This window comes from Schistocerca piceifrons, chromosome 3, assembly GCF_021461385.2.
Source record: "Schistocerca piceifrons isolate TAMUIC-IGC-003096 chromosome 3, iqSchPice1.1, whole genome shotgun sequence".
Classification (NCBI taxonomy): Eukaryota; Metazoa; Arthropoda; class Insecta; order Orthoptera; family Acrididae; genus Schistocerca; species Schistocerca piceifrons.
Window position 1 is genome coordinate 600,800,137 of NC_060140.1, and position 27,874 is coordinate 600,828,010.

Below are 27,874 nucleotides of genomic sequence, written 5' to 3' on the forward strand. Positions count from 1 at the left end.
GTTACTCCATATCCAAACAGTGTCCTTCTTTAAGAAGTTACTTAGACAGGGTGTGTTTAAGCTTTGTTTACTTACAAATTTTCTGTAGAAGCCACATAGCCCATAAAATGATTTCAGTTGTTTTCTGTTACGGGGTATAGGAAACTCTGCAATAGCTTTAATTTTGTCTGGATCAGCCAAAATTCCTTTTTCTGTTATGACATGTCCCAAAAATTTTAACTCGGGTACTGCAAATTTGCACTTTTCTAGTTTTAGTGTCGTTCCCCCGCTTACAAGTTTCTCACATGCCTGTCTTAAAAGCCCAACATGCTCATTCCAATCTTGTCCAGTTACTAAAATGTCATCTACATAAATCACTAATTTGGAAACAAGTTCCTGCCCAAGCACATGGTCTAAAGCTCTAATGAATTCTGCTACCGATGAGTTCAAGCCAAAAGGGACTACACAATACTGATAGCAATGGCCATTGTAAAGAAAAGCAGTGTATTTCCTAGATTTGGGTGCCAGGGGTACTTGGTGAAAGCCTGAGGTTAAGTCTAGACTTGACATTAATTTTATGTCCTTGAACTTGTGCAACAGCTCATCAATGTTTTCAGGGTGGTCTGTTTCCCTGTATAAGATCGTGTTTAAAGGCCTGAAGAACTATTCTCACTCCCCCATCCCTCTGTGACACAACTTCCAGTGGGTTATTATAAGCACTGATACTCCTTTCGATAATGCCACACACTTCCATCTTATGTAATTCTTTCTCAACTGCTGTACGTTTTGCTATGGGCACACCATATGGTTTTATGAAAAATAGGTCATGTGGTCTTACTAGCAAAGTACATTCGTAACCCCTAACTTTCCCTGGAATGTTGCTAAAGACATCACTGTATTCCCATAACAAAGACTCTAGTTCCTGTTTTTGCTCATCATTTAGACAGCTAGCTTCTGAAATCTTAGTGTTTACCAGAGTGTTGAAATCTACTTCGCTTAAATCTAGCTCAGTTATGTGTTTGTCAACATATCTTTTCTCTTTTACAAGATTTATAGTGTTAAATTTATCATTACACAAAACTGTATTTGATCTGACAAACTTGGTGGAGATACACCCCCCATTTGGTATTGTTATGATAAGTTTTTGTCCTCCCCAGTCAAATCTTGCATCTACACTCCGAACCCATGACATCCCGAGAATACAGTCCTCCCTGAGGCCTGGTATAATTAGGCATCCATGTGTAAATGTGACTCCCTCAATTGTAAAAGATAACAAAGTTTGTCTTTTCACAGTTTTACTATGTTTTCCTGTAGCCCCTCTTATTTTTACCCCAATGACTGGCATTTCAATGTAATATTTCTCACACTTCAGCTTTTTGCTTAGAATTTCAGATATTCCTGACACCTGACTCCCTGTGTCCATAAGGCACTTGCCTTCCCAGGTACCAACTTTTGCTCTAATGAATGGACTACCTATGTCATCACCTTTTTCAGGCTGAACATATTCATACAATAAATCATTTTGAATTTCACTGAAACAATGACTTCCTGACTTACAAGTACCTATATTACTGTCACCTTTATTATCTACGGTCATTACATTGACACACACATCATTAGCACTGTCGCTTGCATTGATAATTTCATTAATCCAAATATTTTTACCCATATAACATTGTTCACCACTAAGGTATTTATCCTTCAGTTGTTCAACAATAATATGTTTAGTGTTTTGCCACCAATCAGGATATAAAATTTGAGATATATTAAGAATCATTTTTCTAAAATTGCTATCATGTCTAATTGCATCACTCTTTACCCACATATCATAAAGAAATAATTCACCTTTGTTCATTGCAAATGGTAGCCTACTTGCAAAGTCAGTTCTACTGTTCAGTGAATCTTTATCATCTACCCAGGTTCATTCATAAGATGTTGCATTACAGAGTCTATTGGTTGTGACACTGGCATTAACACCACTTGAACTGTTAACAACATCCTTGGGCACATCTACAACATGCATATCAGTTTCTCCCACAACACCTAATGCCTCCATTTCCTCTTTCAAGCAAACAACATATTTTTCACCATCATCATGCATCATTAAATCTTCATTTCCCCAAATACTACAATCATCAACCTCTTTCTCCCGAAAACTTAAAACGTTGCTTTCACACCCAAGTGTACTTAATTCTTTGCTCATTAAATCAGTGTCAACAATTTGCTCAGCTGGTTCCTTCATCAGTGCATCAATTCCTAAATCATTTAAATCGTTAACCTGCTGGTCCTCTGACAAACTACAAGCTTCTGCCCATTCATAAAATTCAACTAAGTCAATTATTTTCTCTGGGTCTTTATTACAACCAATGTGTTCATTCTTAACAGGTACTGTGTTTAGAGGGTAATATACATTCATAAGATAACTACTCATTACTTGAGACGTATCTCTTGGTGCAACGTAGTCAGTGTTATTGGTCCATCTATTATCTATGCTTTTCACCCCTACCTTGTGGACCGACAATGGAGCGCATGCTAGTTTTTTTCTTCATGACTTCCCCTAGCATTTTGACTCCTGGTGTCCCTATTTTCACGCCAATTCCTGTTTTCAGACTCCCTGTAGTTACTTCTGTTCCAATTGTTCCCAGATTGTCCTCTTGAATGGAAATTATTATTAATATTGTGACTCTTTTGTTCCCTATGATGAAAACTATGGTCGTTGGGCTTACTGTTTTCCCTCCTGTTAAAATTAGTGTTACCCCAACTATGATCCCCACCTCTTTGTGTGTGATTGAAATAGTTTTTGGTTTCCCCACTTTGTCTATAGTCCTGTCAAGTTTGTCCACGTAGTTTAGAAATTGCTCAATGTTGTCATCTGGTCCATAAACTAGGTCCCATTGCACATCTGTTGGCAAACTTCTCTTTAAAGCATCTATCTGTGTGAGCTCATGAAAGGGTTTACTCAGATGTACAAGTTTCTTCAGCTGATTCTTACAAAACTGTTTCATAGTCCCCTGTGTTTCTCTATAATTTGGTCCATTCAGGAACTCACTCTTTATCCTGGCTTGTTCAGTTTCAGATCAGAACCGCTTTAAGAACTCAATTTCAAATTCTGCATAAGACTAGTCCATAGAAAAATTGTGATTGGCCCATGACAAAGATTCCCCCTCCAAAAAATTTTTAACAAACTTAATTTTGAAACTTTCAGTCATATTGGGCAAAAAGTTGTCTCTACAACTCTGCAGAAAGTCAACAGGATGCAAATTACTCATTAGAAAAGTTCTTAACTGGAATATTGGATAATAAGGCACATGTGTTCATAGACAAATTTTTGTTAGCTACATCATTGCTAAATATTTCAAACTTCTGGTTTAACTCTGATACTGTACTTTTTAATTCATTAACATCTGTCTCAGTTTCAATCTCGTGGAGTTTTACTGTGTTACCTACTGTTTCCACTTTATCATTCACAACGTTTAGTTTCGAATCTACTCTACTTTCAAGATCTACTGCCATAGCTTTTACATTTACACAAACTGTATCTATTTGACTATTAACATTAACAAAACACTTTGCATTTTTCTCTCTGTCTGTGACCAGTTCATTTTTTACAGATTGAATTTTGTTACTCAGACTATATTTTACATCTCCCACTTTAGATTCTACCACCAAAATCTTTGTTTCTGCTTTGATAAGTTTCTTGTCTATCTTTGATATATCGTTGCGAAATTTATTACCCCAAAGTAAGACATTATCAAATTTCTTGTTCATAGCTCCTTCTAGACGCGACACTTTCTGATTTATAACGCGAAAACTGTCTGCAACATTCCGATTCATGTTTTGCAATTGATCTTCATTAGCTTGTAAGTGGGCTGCAACAGTTTGATTTAAAGCTAGCGACTGTTCCATCATTTGTAACAGTGATTTAATGTCCGACGTCTCACGTTCTGATGAATTAAGACTTTGATCCACTTCTTTGACTGACTCATCTTCCGTTTTTATCGGCATGTCTACGACCCCAAAGACTAACAAATTTTCACAATCCTGCTCGCATTCAGCACCACTTTCCTCTTTCACAATAGTCACTTTCGTGAAATTTCACACACAAAATAATAAAAGGAATAAACAGCACTACACAAATGTACTTATCTTTTCAGTCTGGGTCCTCACTCGTGTGGTCAGTCCACTTTACTCTTTCATTTCGTCTCCCTTGACTTCCACGTATAGCACTTATTTGTACCACCTGGTCATTAGACTTCTGCAAAACAGATTTTGTCAATCCAGTACATATAAATGTCTTAATCCCAGGCGAACCCCCAGTTGTCATGAACCTGCTCTACTGTGCAGGAAAAGTTATCTCCATAAGGACACCGTTACCATGTGACTAATGGCTGTATAGTGCTTTAGTAGAGCTGGCCATGATGTCTCCTTTGTTGATGCTGCTGAGTTTTTGTTGTCCATGTGGCTTCTCATTGTCTGGGCGATGATTCCTTTGCTGCTCTGGGTCCAAGAAAAGGTGCGGGTTTTTTAATTATCACTGGACTATCGAAATCATGACGCAGTATTCCACGGTTTCTTTGTATCAAAAACACACTTTTATTGTCAAAACTAGATACACAACTACACTCAATCATGGCCAAAATTCAAGTGCCTGAAAACCCGTTATAGACCGAAGATCACGGTCATAAGCTACAAAGAACATACAATTCCAATATCGATTATTGATCGCAACACCTAACTTAGTATTATCTTAAGCAAAAGCTTTTTTAACACGACTTTAGTGTATAATAAAATAAAATGATGTCTATTTGTCAGTTCCATTACAAGGCGCAGTTGGGTGATGAAATCTGGTGTTGCTGGCAGAGTATGGTAACAGTCAATAGCCAGCGGGCCAGGCAATGTAAACACGGCACTCATGGCACAGAGCTGCGATGGCGGTATTGCATGTATGATTTGTTTTGAGTGGAGCAACAATGAGGCAGGAAACTGCTGCATTGCTTTAACTTATTGCCGTGTATGAGGCATGGCACTAGGCCAGAGCCAAGAGTGGCGACTTGTAAATGCCTGACGTGGGGGAATTTATCCCTGCCATAGTTTATATCTCTCTCTGACACTACACCAGAAGCGAGGGAGAAACCAATATAAACAGACGGGCGATTTTAGCTTGGGACAGAGAGAGCCAGGTCAGTCAAGCGTCGGGACTGACGTGTGCTGGTCTTCGCTTGTAGGGGCCAGTCTGGCAGCAATGTTATAAGTATTCTGCATAAACTTGTATTCTGTTTTCTACATACTTGTTTGGGCTATGTCCCGCCTCTGGGGAGACAACACGGAGTGGGACAGAATGGCAGCCTGGAACTCAGAGATCGCAAGGTCTGCCTGAAAGAGGGCAGTGACAGAGGTCTGCAGCGGGTCCATGAGGGGCTCGGTTACACTCGAGTCTACGGGCCATGTTCACTTCCCACCTGGCGTACCAGGGCCCAGGCGAGGCATATGCTGCGGGAGGTGCAGCAGCTCTGCAACAGTGCCAGAGATGGCAGCGGGTGTTGCCATCCATCAAGCACCACTAGCAGCAAGTTGTGGCACAGCATCCAGGAGGGTGTGGGTTTGAGTCCAGGCCTGTCCTGGGAGCAGTGGTAGCCCAAGGACCACAGGTCACTAGTACACCCACCTTCATCCCATGGTTGGACAGATCAGGCCAAATGGGGTGGAGGGCGGCGGGGACCAGGGACTGTAGCGGTCTCTGGAATCGTGGGCAGCAGCATGGCGCAAGTCACAACGCATCGACGGGTGCTGACAGCAAGAGCACGGCCAACTACCAGCAGGGCGGCCTTGATGATAGCAGCGTCGGCATACCAGGAGTCTGCCGAACCAGCTGGACTCACAAGACAGCGCGCGGACGGCCTTTCAACACTACACTTTACCATCGAGTACTGTAAATTATCGGAATAAACAAATGTTACCCAATACCATTGTATCACTCTGCACTGCCCCTTGATGCTCTTGAACTTGCTCAGCCTCCTGACAAAATACAGCTTGGTGGGTCCTGGCTTCAGCTCTGCCAACTGGAGGCTCGGGTTCGACCCCCCCAACTCCGCAACAGGTTGTCAGAAGTGGTGCTGGTTACAACGCTGGTACCGGATTTCCACTCCCACATCTTATGTTGAACAAGTAGCGTTGAGGTGTGCCTGTGTAGAGGGGTTGTTGAGGTGTTTGGTTCAGTTCATGACAGGTGGCCGTGCACTTCTTATTACGTCTTGTCATTTGGGAGGTGTTCATCCATACCAGTATAGGGAAGAAAGCAGGACTGTTCACTTGCACATGAGCATGATGTGGAGGGGTGAGTGACGTTTAATTTATGGTTTGTGTGTCATTCTTTTGTTAATTAGGATGGACTTTTTAAAAGTGTCTTTCATAAGGCCAGAGGGACCTGAAGATTTATCTGGATTCAGGGGAAATATGATAACATAGTGCTTAAGCGATGTAATTTTTGTAACCTGTCAGGCCACGGATTACCGTGTACAAAGTGGGTGCCAAAGAATTGTTTTATTTGTATGAGATTTGGTCATTTTGCACGCAATTATTCAGAATGTAGATGAGTGATGATTCGCTGCAAAAACTAAGTTTAAGGAGTGGTAGAGTGAAATTAATGGCGACAGTGAAGCTATAAGCAAGAATGGTGGGGACATGGCAAGCAGCGGAGGCTGCGTCAGTGACTACAGTGGAAGCTGTAGCCACTCTAACAGAGCAACTTCGGGTATTGTCAGAGGTGAGGATAAGTGACAAAGAAAAATATGAAGAATTAGCAGGGAGATTTGAGGTGCTGCAAGTAGGGGAAGGGACATCGAGTGAAAGTAAATACAGATCGTGGATTGTCACAGACCGTTTGACCCGGCAATCATGACATTGATTAACCCCTTTTTGCGTAAAGCAATGGAGGATGTGTTGGTATTCCTTAATGACATTATCACAATGGCTGAGGCCAATGGGTGGTCGGGTGTTGTAATGTTGAGAGTTGTGTGAAGTTATGCATAATAGGGGAGGCCAAGTCGTATATATTGTACCATGACACGTTGAACAATGTGGGGACGTTTTCAGGGCTTGAGGCTGGGTTACGCCAGAGGTATCAAAAACAGAATAGTACCAGGTTTTTTCGTGAAAAATTAAGTGTATTAGTTATGAGGAGAAATGAGACTGTGGAGGTTTTCTCAGACAGGAATTCGAAAACTGAATGTACAAACGTTCGAACTGTCACAGAATGAGGAGACTAATAAAGTGCTGTTACAAGAGGCTGAGAACAGAATGTTAGATGTCTTTTTGCGGGGAGTACTGCCGGAGATGTCACATTGGGTGAGAATGAAGAATCCCAGTGATCTTGCAGTGGCTCTAAGGATTTGCACATACTTAGAGGGGGTAGATTATGTGACGAAGCAAAGGGTGGAGCATAGAGTCCTGGCAGCGGAAATTAAGTGTTTTGATTGTGGCCAGGTAGGACACATTACGAGGCAAAGTCAGCGTCAGTTGTGGTGTTACTCATGTGGGAAAATGGGACACTGGGCAGTGAACTGCAGGAGTAAAAGTGTGTGTGTGTGTGTGTGTGTGTGTGTGTGTGTGGGAGGGGGGGGGGGGGGGGGGGAACCTCGGTGGCAGCAGCCGTTAAATGGGAACAGGATTGCTTCAACCATCGGAGGCCGGTCCCAGTGAAATTAGGTAAAGCACTTGTGGGTGCACAGACAGAATGCTGCTTATTAGGCTTGGTGAATGGGAGGGAACAAAGGTTTCTGGTCGACACAGGGGCACACGGTTTGTTATTAGCCTGGACCTGGTTAGCAGGAGAAGTCTCGAGCCACCACATTAAAGGTTACATCGGGTGGGAGATAATAAAGTGGAGTCATTGAGTATGATGGTACTGCAATTTGTGATCACAGGAGCTAAGTTAATTGAGCAGGCAGAGGTGTTACCATGTGTGGGTGAGGGGTATTCAGTGATTCTCAGACTGGACTTCCTTGACAAACATCATGCGAAGATAGATCTTTGGCAACAAACAGTTGAACTCAGTGGAACATTTCGCACGGGGGAAATGGTTGCAAATAGATGAATGTCATAAGATGCACTTAACATGAAGGTGATGCTAAACTGCGAACGAATTCATTAAAGGCCGATCAGCAGGATAACATACACGCAGAGACAGGGAAGGTAGTTTGGGTTTCGATGAATACAAACTTACCAAAGGAGATGTTCTACATGGTGGAGCCACTCTCGAGTAATGAGGAGTTGGATAACGCACACTGTTTTGTGTGGAGGAGTTTAGCTCAAGAAAGTCATGTGGAAGAAGATTATAGGGTTCCTGTAAGTATAGATAACTTCGGCAGAGCGGATTTTAGCTTGTCTAAAGGGTTGTTAATGGCTACATTGGGGTTTTTTGATGAAGATGACATCGATAGGGAGGATTTAGAGGTGATCCATAAGCAAAATGTCGATGCAGCACAATTAAGGGGAAAATTACAGCATTTGCAGGGAGACGACAGGGTCGCGTTGGAGGAATTGTTATTGACATGCAGCCATTTATTCAGAACGGAGGGTAGGTTACCGGCAACACCAATTATGAAGCATCACATACCAACGGAGGATAATACACCAGTGTTTAGGAAACCATATAGTATAGCATATCATATGCAACCACTACTAGAGGAGTTTATAGAACAACAACTATGGGATGGAATCATAGAGCATAGCGATAGCCCATATTCAAGCAATGTAGTCCTCATACCTAAGAAGTCAGTGGATGGTACAAGGAAATATAGGTTTTGTTGTGGTTGTAGGTTTCTGAATGCGAAAACCATTTCAGACGCATATCCGATTCCGAATATCATGGACACATTGGACAATCTGGGACAATGTACGTATTTTACGACAATGTATTTACGGAGTGGATACCATTAGTTGGAAGTAGCACCAGAGAATAGGGCAAAGACAGCTTTTACTGTTCCTGGGGGACAATATCAGTATATACGTATGCCATTCGGGTTGACGAATGCACCGGCAACTTTTCAGCAATTATTAGATGGGGTTTTAATGGGGTTGAAACCAAAGACATGTATGGTTTACCTACATGACATTCTAGTATTTTCAAAGGATATACCAGAACATGTATCACATTTAAGAGAAGTCATTAGAAGATTGCGGTCGGCACGGTTAACATTAACTTTAGAAAAAATGTAATTTTGCACAGAAGCAGGTCAAATATTTAGGTCATGTAATTAGTGAACAAGGGGTTCAAACCAATCTTCGGTTAACAGAGGCAGTTCTTAATTTTCTGACACCACGTACAATGAAGCAATTACAATCATATATTGGGTTATGTTCATATTATCGTAAATTTGTAAAAGATTTTGTTAAAATAGCCGAGCTGTTGACAAAGCTTTTAAAGAAAGGGTTTAAATTTCAGTGGAGGGAGGCATGTCAGGAAGCTTTCGATGAATTAAAGATGAGATTAGTTTCTGGTCCAGTGTTGGTGTTTCCAAATTTTGAAGAAGACTTCATCTCATCATGTGACGCTTCAAATGGTGCAGTAGGATGTGTTTTGGGGCAAATGGTGAATGGATATGAGCACCCCGTGGCATATGCTTCTAGACAGTTAAATATGGCAGAGTGGAACCATCCCACAACAGAAAAGGAGATGTTGGCTGTAATATATGGAGTAACGTATTTTCGTTGTTACCTTTATGGTAGGAAGTTTAAGGTCGTGACACATCATGCAGCGTTGAGATGATTACTGGGACTCAAGGATCCTTCTAAGTCGATTAACACAGTGGACTCTAAAATTAAGTGAATTTGGCTTAGAAGTATTCATAAGCCAGGGAAGAAACACAGAAATGCAGATGCATTAAGTCACAAGTTAGACGCATTAGAAGTACTGAGTATGAGTGTCGCGGAATGGCAAAACGCACAAGCAGAGAATGAGGAGTGCCAGGGTTTTAGAACTCAACCACATTTCATTGTGGAGGGAAATTTGTTGTGTAGAGTTACCAGATGCAGACCACGGGTAGTGGTACCAAAGAGTTTGAGAGAGTAAGTCTTAAGGAGGACCCATGATCATGTGCTCTTGGGGCAAGGTGATCGTTGAGCAACGGGAAGACGAATGGCAGAACGATTTTGGTGGTGCACTTGGAGAAGAGATGTGGAACAATACGTTGCAAATTGTGTGCCATGTGCACAGTAAGCGGATGTGACACGCACAAGAATTCTATTGCAATGGTTACAAGAGGCTTCAAAACCATTCGAGTGTATCGGGCTAGATATTTGTGGGCCATACGACAAAACACTGGCAGGGAATCGTTATGTTTTAACTATAATTGATCACTTTTCGCGGTTTCTAGCCATGGTCACAATACCAGACCAACAGGCAAGTACAGTAACACAAGCTTTAGTCAATAAGTGGTTATTGAAGTTTGGGGTGCCTGATACCATAATTACAGATCAGGGAGCGAACTTCATGTCTGAATTAATGTCACAGTTGTGTCGTTTATTGAGAACTAAAAATTATGGACCAGTCCATTTCATCTGCATGCAAATGTGAGAGCAGAGAAAAGACTAAGTTATTATGTGAATGGAAACCATGATAACTAGGACATTTATCTTCCGTACGTGGTATCGAGTTATAACACTAAAATAAATTTGAGGTCGGAACGTCACCGTCCAAGGCAGTCTATGGACGAAAGATGCCACCGCCATTTGATGTTCTATGTCCAAAATCGGGAGCTAAAGGGGGCACAGTGAGGGAATTTGCACGGACAATACGGGAAGTCTGGAAGAGAGTACAGAAGGTCAATACGAAAGCGTTAGAGAGGCAGGAAGAACCGAATAAGCGGTTGGGACTTTACCACACAGGGTAGGTCAAGGGGTATTAATCATGAATCCATATACCCCTAAGGGAAAGACGAAAAAATTCTTGAGGAAGTACAGACCATACCAGGTCATGTAAATGACTTCACCTGTGAATGTTAAAGTGCAGCTGCCAACAAAAACATCCATTATACATGTGAGTAGAGTAAAGCCTTTTAAAGGAATGGTGGACCGATTACCTCAATTACAAGGAAGTGTCCCGATTGCAGAGGCTAGGCAAAGCAAATGGAAGAAGAAGGTCTCGGGGGAAAGACAACAGTGGATGCATAACGTTCTGTATGCATTACGGTCATGGAGGGAGTAAATTATTGTATGTGTAATATTGTATAGCATGTTTACATTTTGTATTTTTATATCAAGGGATAATTTTCATGTGTGTGTGTGTGTGTGTGTGTGTGTGTGTGTGTTTTTCTCTCTCTCTCTCTCTTTTTTTATCATTTTGGTGCATCCAATAATAGTTGCGTTTTTCTTGTTGGTTGTTTTAGTTTTGTCATTGTATGGGGGACACTATTTTTTTCAGAGAATTTTTTAGGGGCAGAGTGAACTATCAGGAATTTCTGAAGATGTCATACGATGTTGTAGTAACTTGCAGTGGAAAAGGAGCGGTACAGGCATGTTTCATTCCTTTTCTTTGCTGGGTCAGAACATAAGTGGATGTGCTGGATAATAGCCATGGGGATGCTGATCTGTGGTCACAGCAGTGGAGTCGGACATCAGCAGATAATGATCCCCTTGCAGTCAGGGGTACTGTACTCATGGCAGCCAGATATATTAGTAACAAGCCATAAGTGGTCGCTACGAACAGCAATAGATGTATGGAAGATCAGCAATGAAGTACGAAAATTACAGGAATCATTCTCGGAATTGTATACCGAGGGAGAAAGAAATCACATATTAAAAGAAGTACAAGGGAAGTATCAAGAATTACAGTTGACTTATACTAAACTTAGGGAGCAATTGTCTCGTTTAAGTCTCAACATTTTCATGTAAACAGATTAAGAGCTACTTCCAGTTCTTTTTCTGGGAAAATAATTTTATGTTTGGAAAACAATGACATGAATGTTCAAAGAGTTGTGTAATTGACAACTGGTTATTAAAATCTAATCGATCACAGATCTGTGCCATGATGCAGTTGTAGACACCTCGGGCACACATCATTCTTGATTCAGTGAAACATTCTCTTTTTGCAGTTGGCTCTTTCTGTTCCCAGTGATCTTCAGTATCTAATGAGGCCCTAGCATGCTGGACACAAGCTTCAAACCGAGATATATATTTAGAGGCTTTCACTGCATCAAAATTGGTTTTCTGGTGCTGCTTGAACATATGTCACAATGTGACAGGACTTTATGAAAGAACTGTAGCCAGAAGAGGAAATCTTAGTCTTAGAGGAAACCCTCGCTTCCCATACCCTTGTTGGCTGTCCTAGTATCATCAATGATTTTATCCCATGCACTCAACAATTTGTTTTTGGTATTTTTTTTTTTTTTTATAATGGTTACGTTCTGTGATTTGAAATTTCATTCGATTGACTGATGACAGGTAGTAATACATTTCTTCACTCTCTAATCAAGAAAAGCTGTGTGTTTAGGAGACTGAGGAAAAAATGTAGAAATTCCTTTCAAGTTGCTGAAGATCTGCACTTGGACGTTGCGTGTCACAAAACTTTCAACAGTTAAATTTCATTAACGTGCATAACAATAAATGAAGAGAGCATTTTTATATGACACTTAAATTCTGATTTGAACTATACTTTTGTGGCCAATCACTCGTAACAAGAGCACTGTCATTGACACTGAGCTATTAGTTTCTCAGGTGATTCATTCACGTTCATTTTCTCCAGCTCGCTGATAACAGCGTCTGCTGTGTGACTTTTAAGTCGCACAAAGGATATAAATCTTTCGTAAATTTTTCTCTAGCAGCTCATACTGAATTACTATGAGCAGTTATGACAAATTTGCACTGTCACTGTCAGTGGTTTCAACAACTTCTACAGAAAGGAAATTTGTTATTGACAGTTCATCCCTGATGAGACGGGGGCATAACTCATAAATTAATTCCAGCATTTAATTTTGAATTGTTTTGAAAAGGCCTAAAAAACGGGTTTTCTGATGTGCTGCTTCTCCATGGCATCTAGTTATGCCATCAGATCAACTGTTGTTGCTGTTATTGTTGTTGTTGTGCTCTTCAGCACAGGGACTGGTTTGACGCAGCTCTCCATGCTGCCTTATCCTGTGCAAGCCTCTTAATCTCTGAGTAACTACTGCAACCCACATTCTTCTGAATCTGCATAAGAGTATTCATCCCTAGGTCTCCCTCTATGATTTTTACCCTCCACGCTTCCCTCCAATACTAAATTGGTGATCCCTTGGTGCCTCAGATTGTGTCCTACCAACCGATCCCTTCTTCTTCTAGTCAAGTTGTGTCACAAATTCCTCTTCTCCCCAATTCTATTCAGTACCTCCTCATTAGTTCTGCTGCATCACATTTCGAAAGCTTCCATTCTCTTCTTGTCTAAACTATTTATTGTTCATGTTTCACTTCGATACATGGCTACACTCCATACAAATACTTTCAGAAAAGACTTCCTGACACTTAAATCTATACTCAATGTAGTTGGCACATAATGTCCAAATTCCCTAGTACTAAAAATTCAATAAAATCATTTAAATGTTTTTCACTGGAATTGTGCATGGAAATTGTGAATTTTTTTAAGTCTGTGATACAGTCCTCACTCCAGGCATTCTCACTGCTATTTGTCACGAGATAAGTGAAACAGAAAAATGCATTTTTCACTTCGCAACCACGGAACCTACATGTAATCTGCATGTACCAAATTGTTACCTGATAAATTGAACACTGAATTCATATTGCATTGTTATTTGCTAGAATGTAAAACTCACTAAACTCAGACACAATCCACTCACAAAAAGAGGCACACTCACAAAAATAATGCACATTATCCGCAAATGCTGTCAGCAAGTAAAGTAAGTAAAGTAGCTGGACATATTTTGTGCGCTTTGCTCCAATAATCATTCATGAAACTCTCGCTAGGTAGTGATACTAATGTTACCGAATTCTACGGCACTCTGGCGAGAGATTTGTAGACTTATTTTAACAGCTGATAACAGAAGTATGTGGTATGCAGATAGAATAGCTAAGTCTCAGGATAAAATTAAAACCATATGGTCAGTCGTAAAGGAAGTGGCTGGTCTGCAGAGACAGGTAGAGAATATAGAATCAGTGCGTAGTGGGGATGTCCGTGTTACTGATAAGTCGCATATATGTACAGTACTTAATAATCACTTTCTGAATATAGCAGGTGAACTAAATAGAAACCTAGTCCCAACAGGGAATCATACAGCGCTCTTAGAAAAAAGTGTTCCGAGACTGTTACCTGAAATGCTCCTCCATGATACTGACAAGAGGGAGATTGAGTTAATAATTAAATCACTAAAGACCAAGAACTCTCATGGATATGACGGGGTATCTAGCAAAATACTGAAGTATTGTTCCACGTATGTTAGCTCAGTACTTAGCCATATCTGTAACTTTTCCTTTAGGAGTGGTCGGTTTCCTGACCGATTAAAGTACTCGGTGGTGAAGCCACTTTATAAAAAGGGAGACAGGGATAATGTTGACAATTATAGACCTATTTCTATGCCATCGGTGTTTGCTAAAGTTATCGAGAGGGTTGTATATACAAGGTTACTGCAGCATTTAAATTCACATAATTTGCTGTCAAATGTACAGTTTGGTTTTAGAAATGGCTTCACAACTGAAAATGCTATAGTCTCTTTTCTCTGTGAGGTTTTGGACGGATTAAATAAAAGGTTACGAACGTTAGGTGTTTTCTTTGATTTAAAGAAGGCTTTTGACTGTGTTGACCACAAAATATTACTGCAGAAGTTGGAACATTATGGAGTAAGGGGAGTAGCTTACAATTGGTTCGCCTCCTACTTTAAGAACAGAAAACAGAAGGTAATCCTCCGCAATATTGAGAGTGGTAATGATGTTTAGTCACAATGGGGTACTGTTAAATGGGGCGTTACCCAAGGGTCGGTGCTGGGGCCACTGCTGTTTCTTATTTATGTAAATGATATGCCTTCTACTATTACAGGTGATTCAAAAATATTTCTGTTTGCTGATGACACCACCTTGGTAGTGAAGGATCTTGTGTGTAATATTGAAACATTATCGAATAATGTAGTTCATGATATAACTTCGTGGCTTGTGGAAAATAATTTGATGCTAAATCACAGTAAGACTCAGTTTTTACAGTTTCTAACCCACAATTCAACAAGAACTGACATTTTAATCAGACAGAATGGGCATGTTATAAGCGAGACGGAACAGTTCAAGTTCCTAGGCGTACGGATAGATAGTAAGCTGTTGTGGAAAGCCCATGTTCAGGATCTTGTTCAGAAACTAAATGCTGCTTTATTTACCATTAGAACAGTATCTGAAATAAGTGACATTTCAACACGAAAAGTAGTATACTTCGCATATTTTCATACGCTTAAGTCATATGGTATTATTTTTTGGGGTAATTCTTCCGATTCAAAAAGGGTATTTTTGGCTCAAAAACGGGCTGTTCGAGCTATGTATGGTGTAAGTTTGAAGACCTCTTGTCGACCCCTATTCAATAGTTTGGGAATTTTGACATTGCCCTCACAGTATGTATTTTCTTTAATGTCGTTTGTTGTTAGCAATATTAGCTTATTCCCAAGAGTTAGCAGCTTTCACTCAGTTAATACTAGGCAGAAATCAAATCTGCATGTGGAATGCACTTCCTTGACTCTTGTGCAGAAGGGAGTGCAGTATTCTGCTACATCCATTTTCAATAAGCTACCACAAGAACTCAAAAATCTTAGCAGTAGCCCAAACACTTTTAAGTCTAAACTGAAGAGTTTCCTCATGGCTCACTCCTTCTATTCTGTCGAGGAGCTCCTGGAAGAGCTAAAAAATTCTTGATTTCCTTTATTTAAACTAACGACTTGTCGCCTGAATATGTTTCTTATATTTCATTTTATCTGTTTCTACAATCGTGTTATAATTTCATGTATTGACTCGTTCCATGACCATGGAGACTTCTCCTAAATGTGGTCCCACGGAATAATAAATAAATAAATAAATAAATAGCCAAAGGTAGGAGAAAAACTAAAAAAGCTATCAAAACCACTTTCAAAACAAAAATACTGAATGTTGGTTAATGAAGCATCGAAGGATAATAGAGATATACAGAAACAGGGGTTCCATAGTGAAGTTTCTCTAATTCTGGCATAAGCACCGGAATGAGAAAACCATGAGGATGTTCGTCGGATACCCTTTGGCTCGAAGACCAGGTACGGCCATAAGAACTACACTCAGTAGACGCCACGCCCCAAACTTTTGCTGCATACAGCCAAATGACATTTCAATGTGCAGCCTTACAAGTAGCTACTACCTGTTCGAAAAAAGCTCTTGGTATCATATATCAACAGTTCCGGAAGCGGTGACCAGCATTATTTAAATCCGTGAGGTAATTATGCGAAGTGCTTCTGCATAACATAAATCTGTAACAAGCTGTACACAAATTTACTTTAGACCTAAATCACCCTGTATGGTCCAGTAGGAGAAATTCTGGCGTAATGTCGTACACCAGAATCTTGGTACTCTTAAAAACAGGCACAATTATCTGGATATCATTCGGTATGTTGATAGACCTGATATCTTAGTCACAACTGAACATTAGTATACTGAAGACCTGATTAGCATTAGACAACCTCTGTCTGTGAAATTTTGTTCTGCCTTTAGCAGGAAAAACAAGACTGGTGGTCGTGTAGCAAACTTCACTGTAAATGCAAGTAATTTCAGTGTTATCAACATTAAGTGCATTCTGCATAGAAGTCACAGAACTTGCTACAGTAAATCTAAAACAGCAATTATTGGTGTGTACAGGTCACCTGGGGTGTGTATGGATACATTTTTCAAAAATCTCTCTCACTTGTATATATGTATATACAGACAGTACATTTTCTGGGATAAATGGTCATGTAAATATTATAACAGCAGGGGATATAAATATAGACTTATTAACCAACGATTTCAACTCCAAAAAGCTGCACCTTCTACTTGATGAATTAAATCCAACCCCACTTACCAACAAGTCAACTCCAGAAATTAGCAACAAATTGCCTGGAGAACATAATAACAAACATCACCCATCTTTCCTACAGCACATCTGTGCTAAAACTAGCCATCTCTGATCATCAGCCAGTGCAGCCTCAGTTGGAGCAAGTGAGGTGCCCTTTGTCACTAAAAGACACTATTTGTAAGACTAAGAATTATGTATAATGATAACATCAACAGACTGAGCTTCATGTTAGCACACACACCATGGTTTCAGAATAATAGCTTTTTCTAGGATAGCTTTGCTGCTTTCTTCTTGTACTGTTGTGATGCCACATGCCCAGTTGCAGCCACAAAAGTTAAACAAAAAATATAAGCAAAAGTATCTGGATAAATAATGATGTCATTGAAGCAAGGGAAAAATTAGAATTACTCCACAGTGCAATGCTGAATAATGCGGAAAATCTCAAGCTAAAGAAGGCCTTCAAAATTTATCAAAAATAATATACAGATTTGTTAATACACAGCAGAAGCAACTATGTATATTGCAAACAAGCTTAAGGCTTCACAGAATGTTGCAACTGGTGGGGAGAGACAAAAATGTTTAGAACAGGCAGAGACGAATCCTGTATGGACTTTATTGTTGATCACAGTGGTATAGTCTTAAAAGACAACTTTAAATTGCTAATATTTTCAATGAATAATTTTCTTCAGTAGGTGAAGCTATTAGTGGTGGGCAGGGAATCACGTATCTGTTAGAAATCACAGTGATTGAGAAGTCACAGATATCACAATAACAACTTTACAAAATCTAACTGCGATTTCAGTCACAGTTAGCAGTCACAAGTAGCATTTCACATTCAACATCATGAGCCATCTGTTGGCCGAATTCCATACTCCTTTCTGCGATTTCCGTGACAAGTCGCAACTAAGAGTTGCAAGTAGCAACTAAAAAGCGCAGTTAGCACTGCCATCTGTTGAACAAAGTTCATACTACGCTATCCGCTACCGAGTCAAACTGCGATTTCTGTGACAAATCGCAACTAAGAGTCGCAAGTAGCAACTAAAAAGCGCAGTTAACATACTTTTGTTCATTTTGAGATACAGAGTCGTAAAATTAAATGAGTGCTGAAAAATCTGCAGTTGAGATACCAGAAATATTCAAGCATATGGCTTCTTGCTAGAGATGAACCTTTATTTATGGTTGTTTGGATCATTAATTTCAGAAGCATTATAGACAGAAAAGTGGAGGTAATGGATTTGTACCACTATTGAAATAAGCCCTTCATATTATATGATGACATGCACATTCAGCATCAGTTATGGTTGGTCAAATACTGCTGTGACTCTGAATGTATTATATTAATAAGAAGCAACATTGCCTTTTTCTCCTGAAAATATCAAGTAATGTAACAAATGTGTTTGATTCTGCTTCCAATATGACAGTTTTGGTTAATATTCCACATGCCTACAGGACTTTGCAATGTTAACACAGCAGAACTCAGACATCTGTGTAAGTGTAGTGAAATGAAAACAGTATTATTGAGTCATATGAATGCCTTCACACACTAGAACTTTTTGCCGACACTACTACCACCTACATAAGTAAGCTTTTCCTGTGTTACTTTGAAGTAATGCACTTAAGCTATTCCTGATTTAACTGGAAGATCTGTACTTCCCACTTTCATACCAACAGCCTCAAAATGCATATTGTAGACTTCGGGATATGTTACAGGTCAGTGTCACACCAAGATTGTGGAGAAAGGGGGGGCGGCACATCGCTATCCAACAAGTGTTTACCAATAAGTAAGTGGCAGAAAATTACGGGTATTGGACGGCTTAACATGTGGAAAATGAGATTTTTATTATTCACTCACTGTATTTAACATTTATTATTCCTTTAAAATCGCACAACAACTTCAATAAAACACAGTTTAATCACTCACACACTTATTTCACAATTATTTCACTTTTAAACTGCAAATCTTCTAAGAGCTGTCTTGCATCTTCACGAGTCTCTCTAACAGCCTTAATGTGGATAGATACGTACAGCAACCAGTAATCAGAATCACAAGTGCGTCTGCAAAAACACAAGGATTATTAAACAATTTTTGCTGCCACTAATTACTAGCAATATAATTGACAGAGTAGATTGCTAATATTTGCTATAATGAATATCACATTTGCAAGAATGATCTCACTGAAGTAATTAAGCCCATCAAAACGCTTAGAAACTAACCTCTCATCTGACGAAAACGGTCTAAAGACGCAGTGGCAATTTCTTCAGATCTGTTGACAATGATATTTTGAGTTATCACTTTACTGAGTGAGTGAAATGTAGTTCAGGCACTTGTGAACATAACAATATGTTAGAATTCATTTTCTAAACACGAACTATTACGGTACTGTATGGCTACTTACACATTATTTACACTATTAATATTTTCACAGTTGTTTCTTTAATACAAAATTAAAGCCAACGGAAGAAAAAATGTAAAATATACTTACCAATGACAGGTTTGTTGAGATGCAATTTTCTGTGTGGACAGATGTAACTTTTTCATACGGTGGTAAGTCGCAGAAATCGCAGGAGTCACAGAAATCGCAGAAGTAGCAGAAGTCACAGAAATCGCAGAAGTAGCAGAAATCGCGGAAGTAGCAGAAATCACAGAAATAGCAGAAATCGCAGAAATAGCAGTGGCGGAGGAATACACGACCTATGTTCCTTAACTGCGAAAAATCACAGTTAAGAATAACAGATACTGAAAAGTAGCATTCACAGAAATCACTGATATCGGAAAATCGCAGTTTAGCCCATCACTAGAAGCTATCAATGACAAACAAGACAACCCACAATATAATTTTAAAGGCTATCCATTGGAGCATAACATATATCTAGTCCCCACAAACTGCAAAGAAATAATGAACTTCATTAGCTCTTTAAAATTTTCGGTTGTGTGTGGTGCGATGGCCTCAGTAGTAATGTATTAAAAGTGTGCAGACAAAAGTATCTGCATCTCTGTCTGTAGCAGCAAATAATGTGATAATATCTGGCACCTTCCCAGACAGACTAAAAATAGACCAGATAACACTAGTCTTTAAAAAAAGGGCAAAAATACAAAACTGAAAACTACAGACCAATCTCAATACTTCCTGTCTTTTCCAAAACAGTTGAAAAAGTCATTCTGTGTATAAAAGAATTATAAACTTTTTCAACAAGCACAACGTAATGTTTGGAAATCAAAATAGCTTCTTAAAACGTAAATCAACTAGCACAGCAGCTGCTCAGTTAACTGAAGAGGTAATAAGTGGAATCAAGAACAAGCATCATGTTGCAGGTATTTACCTTGAGCTAGAAAAAGTTTTTGTCTGTGAGAACTCTACTATCCATTAGATAAGCTATGGAACCTTGGTATCAGAGACACTGCTCATGTGCTAATAAAGTCTCACATGAATACTGAAAAAAGTTTGTACTGCTTGAAGATGAAAGTGGTGTTCACAAATCAAAAATCATTAATATAAAATATGTAGTGCCATAGGGCTTGGTACTGAGTCCTTTTCTGTTTCTAATTTATGTAAATGACATAAAATATTGCACTCAAAGTTCCAAAGTAGTTCTGTGTAAAGATGATACATCCATCGAGTATAAAAAGGAATCATTTAATGAACCAGAGACCCAGTGTAATAATATGAAAAATTAAATTGTTCAATACTTTAATGAAGGCCACTTAAATGTAACACCAGTGAAACATGTTTCATGAACTTCAACAATGGTAGTTTTAATGATGAAATTACTCTATACATAGGGCATGAATAAGTAAAAAAAAAAAGAGTTTAGTGTAAAATTCCTCAGTCAAACAAATAATCTAAAATGGAACACACGTTGACATTCTAGCAAGTAAGTTCAACTAAATTGTCTAGGAATATATTTGCAGTTAATATGGTTAGTAAGTACTGCAAAGACACTGTTGTCCTAAAGACTGCATACCATGTTTTATTTTCCTCTCACCTGAATTATGGAATAGAAATTTGGGGACCAACAACCAAAGCAAATCTAAATAAACTATTGCTATTCCAAAAATGAGCTATAAAAATCATCTGTGGAGCAAAATACAAGGAACCATGCTATGGCCTGTTTCCAAAAAGTGGTGTGCTAACCTAGTAAATATGTACATACTAAAGGCTGTATTATTTGCTAAAAGATTGCAGCCCAACAGTTGTTCTGATTTGCATCAGTAAAATACCAAAAATAAAGAAAAAATTTACATCAGCAGCCACAGAACAGAACTAAAAGTGTCCACAATATGCGTATTTAAAATTCGCACAGCATTGCCCAGTAGTTATGAACCTTCCCATGATAAAATTTTAAATTTCAGCTACAGAAATTCCTGTTACAAAATCTATTTTATAGATTAAAGGACTATCATAACTACATGCAAAATAAGAAGTGTTTTTAAAAAAATTGTAAACAGTGTTAAAAAAACCATTTTATTTGCAATCTAATCACTTCGTTAATTAATGGTGTATTCAGAAGAATGTATTATTGTGTTATGTATCAAGAATTGTAGCCTGTTTTTGTACATATGCAATGCATCATCCAGCTTACAGAAATACCAGTCGAATGATAGCTTAAGAATAATTTCTTTTGTAGGGTGTAACTGCAAATAGTACCATGCACTATTTTTCAGTGCATGTTCCTCTCCTTCCTAGGATTTATCAAGTTTCTGTGGTAGGAGTACCCTCAATTAATGATGACAGTATCACCTCTGATACAGTGTGACCATCCCCACTACACTAAGTTGGAGTGCCTTCCTGCATGGTCGACAGCCAAATTTGGCTTTACTCAGTTTAGATAAAATACTGTATCTAGTACTGGATGTGTTAAAATTAATTTGGTTTTGGCAATTATATCACTTCCTATTTGCTGTACACTTGTTTTGGCACACTTAACTGGTCAATAAAGCTAGCTTGACTTATTTCTGCTTGTGAAGTAGCATAACATACATTGTTACTAAAAAAAAATCTTATGCACTTTAATGGCCATTACATAAACGCTGTTATAATAAATCCCATAAATATTGCACATGTGTAGTTATCAGAACTCTGTAGCTTACTTGGTCATGATATTTACTGGGTGAGGGGGTAAACCTTCAATTGTTGGAAATGACATTTTGGAACTGTCTGAACTTTTTTACCCTTGATCTATTTCTTTCCCATCATCAGAATTAGAAGCACTATTCTTCTCCAACTTGGATGCATTTGTTTGAGTTCTTGTACATTCATTATTATGTCTCCAGAGAACATGGTCTTTCAAGAATCCCCATATGAAAATATTTTGCACAGAATCACCAGATGGCCAAGGAGACTTCATCAGAAGTGAACAAATTATTCAAGAAACCAGGTATTTTGCTTAGCAAATTTATCATGGCAGTATGGGAAATACCTTGAGCTTCCTTGTATCTGGGAATAAGTTTCAATGCCATTTGAAAGGATAAAATTTGATCTCCTTAAGGGTTCAGCATAAACTACTTCGACTCACCTCTAAAATACATGACTGTTGGTGGCCACAAGATTATGTTCAAAAGCTTCCCTCACTCTCTGCACTTTTTTGGGTGTGTGCAATGCTCTCCGAGCTCCATGCTCCATTGAACACACTACCAAACTTCACCCAGCCAATAAAGTTTTCCAAGGTCATACCTGACCAAGCGCCCCCCCCCCCCCCCCCCCCATGAACCATGGACCTTGCTGTTGGTGGGGAGGCTTCCGTGCCTCAGTGACACAGATAGTCTTACCATAGGTGCAACCACAATGGAGGGGTATCTGTTGAGAGGCCTGGCAAATATTTGGTTCTTGAAGAGGGGCAGCAGCCTTTTCAGTAGTTGGGGGGAGGGAGGGGGGCCAACAGTTTGGATGATTGACTGATCTGGTCTTGTAACATTAACCAAAACGACCTTGCTGTGTTGGTACTGCGAATGGCTGACAGCAGGGGGAAACTACAGCTGTAATTTTTTTCAAGGGCATGCAGTAAACTGTATGGTTAATGTTGATGGAGTCCTCTTGGGTAAAATATTCTGGAGGTAAAATAGTCCCCCATTTGGATCTCTGGGTGGGGACTATTCAGAAGGATGTCATTATCAGGAGAAAGAAAACTGGCATTCTACAGATCGGAGCATGGGATGTCAGATCCCTTAATCGGGCAGGTAGGTTAGAATATTTAAGAAGGGAAATGGATACATTAAAGTTAGACATAGTGGGAATTAGTGAAGTTTGGTGGCAGGGGGAACAAGACTTCTGGTCATCTGAATACAGGGTTATAAATACAAAATCAAATAGGGGTAATGAAGGAGTAAGTTTAATAATGAATAAAAAAATCGGAGTATGGGTACGCTACCATGAACAGCATGGTGAATGCATTATTGTAGCCAAGATAGACACGAAGCCCATGCCTACCATAGTAATACAAGTTTATATGCCAACTAGTTCCACAGACGATGAAGAGATTGAAGAAATGTATGATGAGATAAAAGAAATGATTCAGATACTAAAGGGAGACAAGGGGGACTGGAATTGTATAGTAGGAAAAGGAAGAGGAGGAAAAGTAGTAGGTGAATACTGAATGGGGGTAAGGAATGAAAGAGGATGCCGCCTGGTAGAATTCTGCACAGAGCACCTGGTAGAATTCTGCACAGAGCATAACTTAATCATAGCTAATACTTGGTTCAAGAATCATGAAAGAAGGTTATCTGTGTGGAAGAGGCCTGGAGACACTGGAAGGTTTCAGATCAATTACATAATGGAAATACAGAGATTTAGGAACCAAGTTCTAAATTCTAATACATTTCCAGGGAAGATGTGGACTCGGACCACAATCTGTTGGTTATGAACTGTAGATTAAAACTGAAGAAACTGCAAAAAGATGGGAATTTAAGGATATCGGACCCGGATAAACTGAAAAAACCACAGGTTGTAGAGAGCTTCAGAGAGAGCATTAGGGAACAATTGACAAATATGGGGGACGGATTACAGTAGACGAAGAATGGGTATGAAATAGTGAAGGCAGCAGAGGATCAAGTAGGTAAAAAGACAAAGGCTAGTAGAAATCCTTGGGTGAAAGAAGAGATATTGAATTTAACTGATGAAAGGAGAAAATATAAAAATGCAGTAAATGAAACAAGCAAAAAGGAGTACAAACTTCTCAAAAACGAGATCAGCAGGAAGTGGAAAATGGCTAAGCAGGGATGGCTAGAGGACAAATGTAAGGATCTAGAGGCACTAGGGGTAAGATAGATACTGCCTACAGGAAAATTAAAGAGGCCTTTGAAGAAAAGAGAACCACTTGTATGAATATCAACAGCTCATACAGAAAAACAGTTCTAAGCAAAGAAGGGAAAGCAGAGGCTCTATACAAGGGTTATGTAGTTAAGGGCAATATTATGGAAATGCAAGAGGTCATTGATGAAGATGAAATGGGAGATATGATATTGCATGAAGATTTTGACAGAGCACTGAAAGAGCTAAGTCGAAACAAGGCCCCAGGAATAGACAACATTCCATTAGAGCTACTAATAGCCTTGGGAGCGCCAGCCATGACAAAACTCTTCCATCTAGTGCGCAAGATGTATCAATCAAAATATCCTCGGACTTCAAGAAGAATACATTAATTCCAATCCTGAAGAAAGCAGATGTTAACAGGTGTGAAAATTACAGAACTAAAGTTTAATAAGTCATGGCTGTAAAATACTAACATGAATTCTTTACAGGAAAATGGAAAAACTGATAGAGGCCAACCTTGGGGAAGATCGGTTTGGATTCCTTAGAAATGTTGGAACAAGTGAGGCAATACTGACCCTACGACCTAACTTAGAAGATAGATTAAGAAAAGGCAAACCTACACTTCTAGTAATTGTAGACTTAGAGAAAGCTTTTGACAATTAACTTTTTATACCTGGGATTCAAAGTCATGTAGAATTTTATAAAAGACATCATATTTACGCCAGAGACTGTAATACTTTCTTTATTTCACAATTGCAATTTCAGCCTTAGGCCATTAACAAGTGCAGATTTTTGTGGCTTTAAGCCATGTCAAGTTAAAATGAGCTGACACATTTACGTGTCATTGTCGTAACTATTAAATAAATTTGTGATGCTGTTACATATTGCGAGCACACATATCCATATGTCATAAAACAACATAGTCTGTAGACACTCATGTTCATTAGCCCATCACTAGTAACTTATGCACTGAATTGCAGCAGCAGATTCATCCATTATATTCTTCGAGCTGGAATATTTTTCTTGACAGTTTATATATGACTGGTTAGTTTACCTTCAACAATTGGCTTTATACTTCTGTCTTTGTTCTGCCATGAATATATGCTGTTAGTAGTAACTGAAAGACCTCATACTGTGTACACAAAATTTCTACCAGCAATATAACTTATCCACTGTTTTCAAACTACTGCTCTACACTAGCTATATCAAAGCAAATTTTAGTAGGAAACATTGTACTCTCCCCTGAGTTGTATTAGATGATTGCATCAAATCTCCCCAACCATACAATTGATTTCTGTAATGCATCTCTCCAAAACATTGACTGACACCTGATCTACAATTCATTCACCAGTAGATTTGAATCTGTTACTTTTGTGATTAAACAGCTTTCAAGAGCAATACACAAGATTACTCACAATTACCTCTGGAATTTCAGAAGATAACTATGTCAAAACCACAAGATACACAGAAAAATTACAAACATCGGTGGATGGAGCATCTCTCAATAGAGCATCTCTCAATAGAGCATCTCTCAATAGAGCATCTCTCAATAGAGCATCTCTGCAAGTTTCAATTGATAATATGCACTGTGGTGTAGTTGCACTACGGGACAGGTGTGTCAGAAGGTGTAGAGAAATCATCTGCACTGTTATTGTTACAGATTTCATAAGTGGGCTGCTGTTGCAACTTCCTGAGAAATTCGTGTAAGCACCTTCACTGAATTTCAGACACATTTTAATGTTTGCCATGTCATGAACAGTGTCTATATTGAGCACCTGTAATGAATGTTAAAATCTTGAAGATATGCTGGGTCCACTGATCAGTGTCTATCTTCTGTATGTCTTATAGTTTACACAAAATCATCTTCTGAAGCCCTGTATGTATATAAGAATACAAAAATAAAATTTAAAAAAATTATGAATAACCCTGTATAAATCGTGTATCTTGAAGTTTTCACTACATAATGAGTATTCCATGAGATTTTGAGGGGGCAAGCCAGACATTTCATGGAATAATATAAAACTTCTAGCGTTCCTCCCAATGTAAGTAACCTGTAGCCCATTTGGGCCATGGTAATTTTGACTTTACAAATACATAGGATCTCCAATAAACAATGTCATTTCCACTAGTAACTCTCAGCTTCAAGAACAGAAATTTTTCTACACATGGATAGTGACTGCAAGTGTGAAAAAACTTGCCCAACTGTCAAAAGAAACCTGAATATAAAAATAAAGAAATACGTTGGGATGTATCTCCTGTAACTATCACTGACAGTAAAAATTGTATACTGTGCATGCTATATGAGTTTTATTTGTTTTCTGTTTTCCAGGGCAAAGGTTTGCTCGACACTTATTGGCTGACGTGCAAAGAAGGAGGCATCTCTCGATCAGCACATCTCAGCACATATCTTACAGATACACAGCCAGTGTTCATGAGACGTCTCAGAGATGACACTTATATTTGATGGATTATGGAAAGAACTGCCAGTAATTTTAATATTACTATGATGAACCATTATGAAACTGTAAACAGTTTAAATCCAAAGGTTTGGCATGTCTTATAGAGAAATCATGAAACAATTACTTTTCCTGCCAATCCTTTCTTACAACATATGTTTTGTGTAAGAAAGAGCATATCTACCATTTTAACAATGTCATTGTACCTGAGTAAAATTGTTATTGTTTCATTTCATATTGCAATTATAAGAGTTAACAGTTTTTTTTAAAAAAAAAGCAAAGAATATGTGGTTGAGGAAAATTTCTTAGTTCAAGAGCTTCACTGTATTATATCGATAATAACTTCTCAAGAAATATCGTTTTTTATTATTGACAAATGCTGTAGACCAAGGACAACATTGTGAAGTCTATTGCACATGCTGGTCTTGTGTTGTGTTTTGTTCTTTCAATGAATTGTTCCTCTCGATTAATGTTATCACTCATACATCTAAAAATGGAAACAATATATGGACACACTGGCTTTAAAATGTGTGTTACTATATGAGATGCTGGAACACTAATTTAATATTTCACAGGTGTGTTTGATTCCTTTAGTCACATGCATTTACCAGATTTCAAAAGTAGGTAGTAAAACTATCAACTTCTTTCCCTTTACAACTTAACAACATTATCCAAAGTATTGTCTCCTTGCAATAATCACAAATTCCTCTTCATATGACAATTCACAGATTCCCCCCAGAACATGTGTGGCATGTGTTTCTATACTGCAGAAGGCTGTGACATTTACCTTTCAGAACTTTGGTTCTAGGGCTTTTCAGTAAGTTCACATACTCTATCTCCTTCCAATTTTGTAACGAATTACTAAATAACACCAACAGCTCTCTCCACGATAAGATCTATAAGTAGCATATTTAGCTGCAGACTTCACATACTAAAATTGGATAAACATGTTACTGTCCTTTAAATTTCATATCTTTCATTTCCAGGATTGCTATGTTTTTATTTTTAATTAATGTTTCAATGATGCCAAGGCACATCAAGTTCCTTAACTTTCACTCACATTCCTAATTATTGCCCAATAAGTTGGAAGCAGAATTCATATTGTGCTGTATGCTAGAGTGATACACAAGAAAATAAAAATTCAAGGAATCAAGAACAAT

The 27,874-nt window shown here is 38.7% G+C and overlaps 1 protein-coding gene across 1 annotated transcript in view; it reads left to right on the plus strand.

Annotated features, from left to right (window-relative positions):
• Positions 1–26,915, plus strand: part of LOC124789699 (receptor-type guanylate cyclase gcy-19) — a 442,435-nt gene extending 415,520 nt beyond the window's left edge. Inside the window, exon 13 of the mRNA XM_047257147.1 lies at positions 26,588–26,915. Coding sequence (XP_047113103.1) covers positions 26,588–26,722 — 135 coding nt within the window. The 3' untranslated portion in view covers positions 26,723–26,915. The remainder of the gene's footprint in view (positions 1–26,587) is intronic.
• Positions 26,916–27,874: the final 959 nt, after the last annotated feature.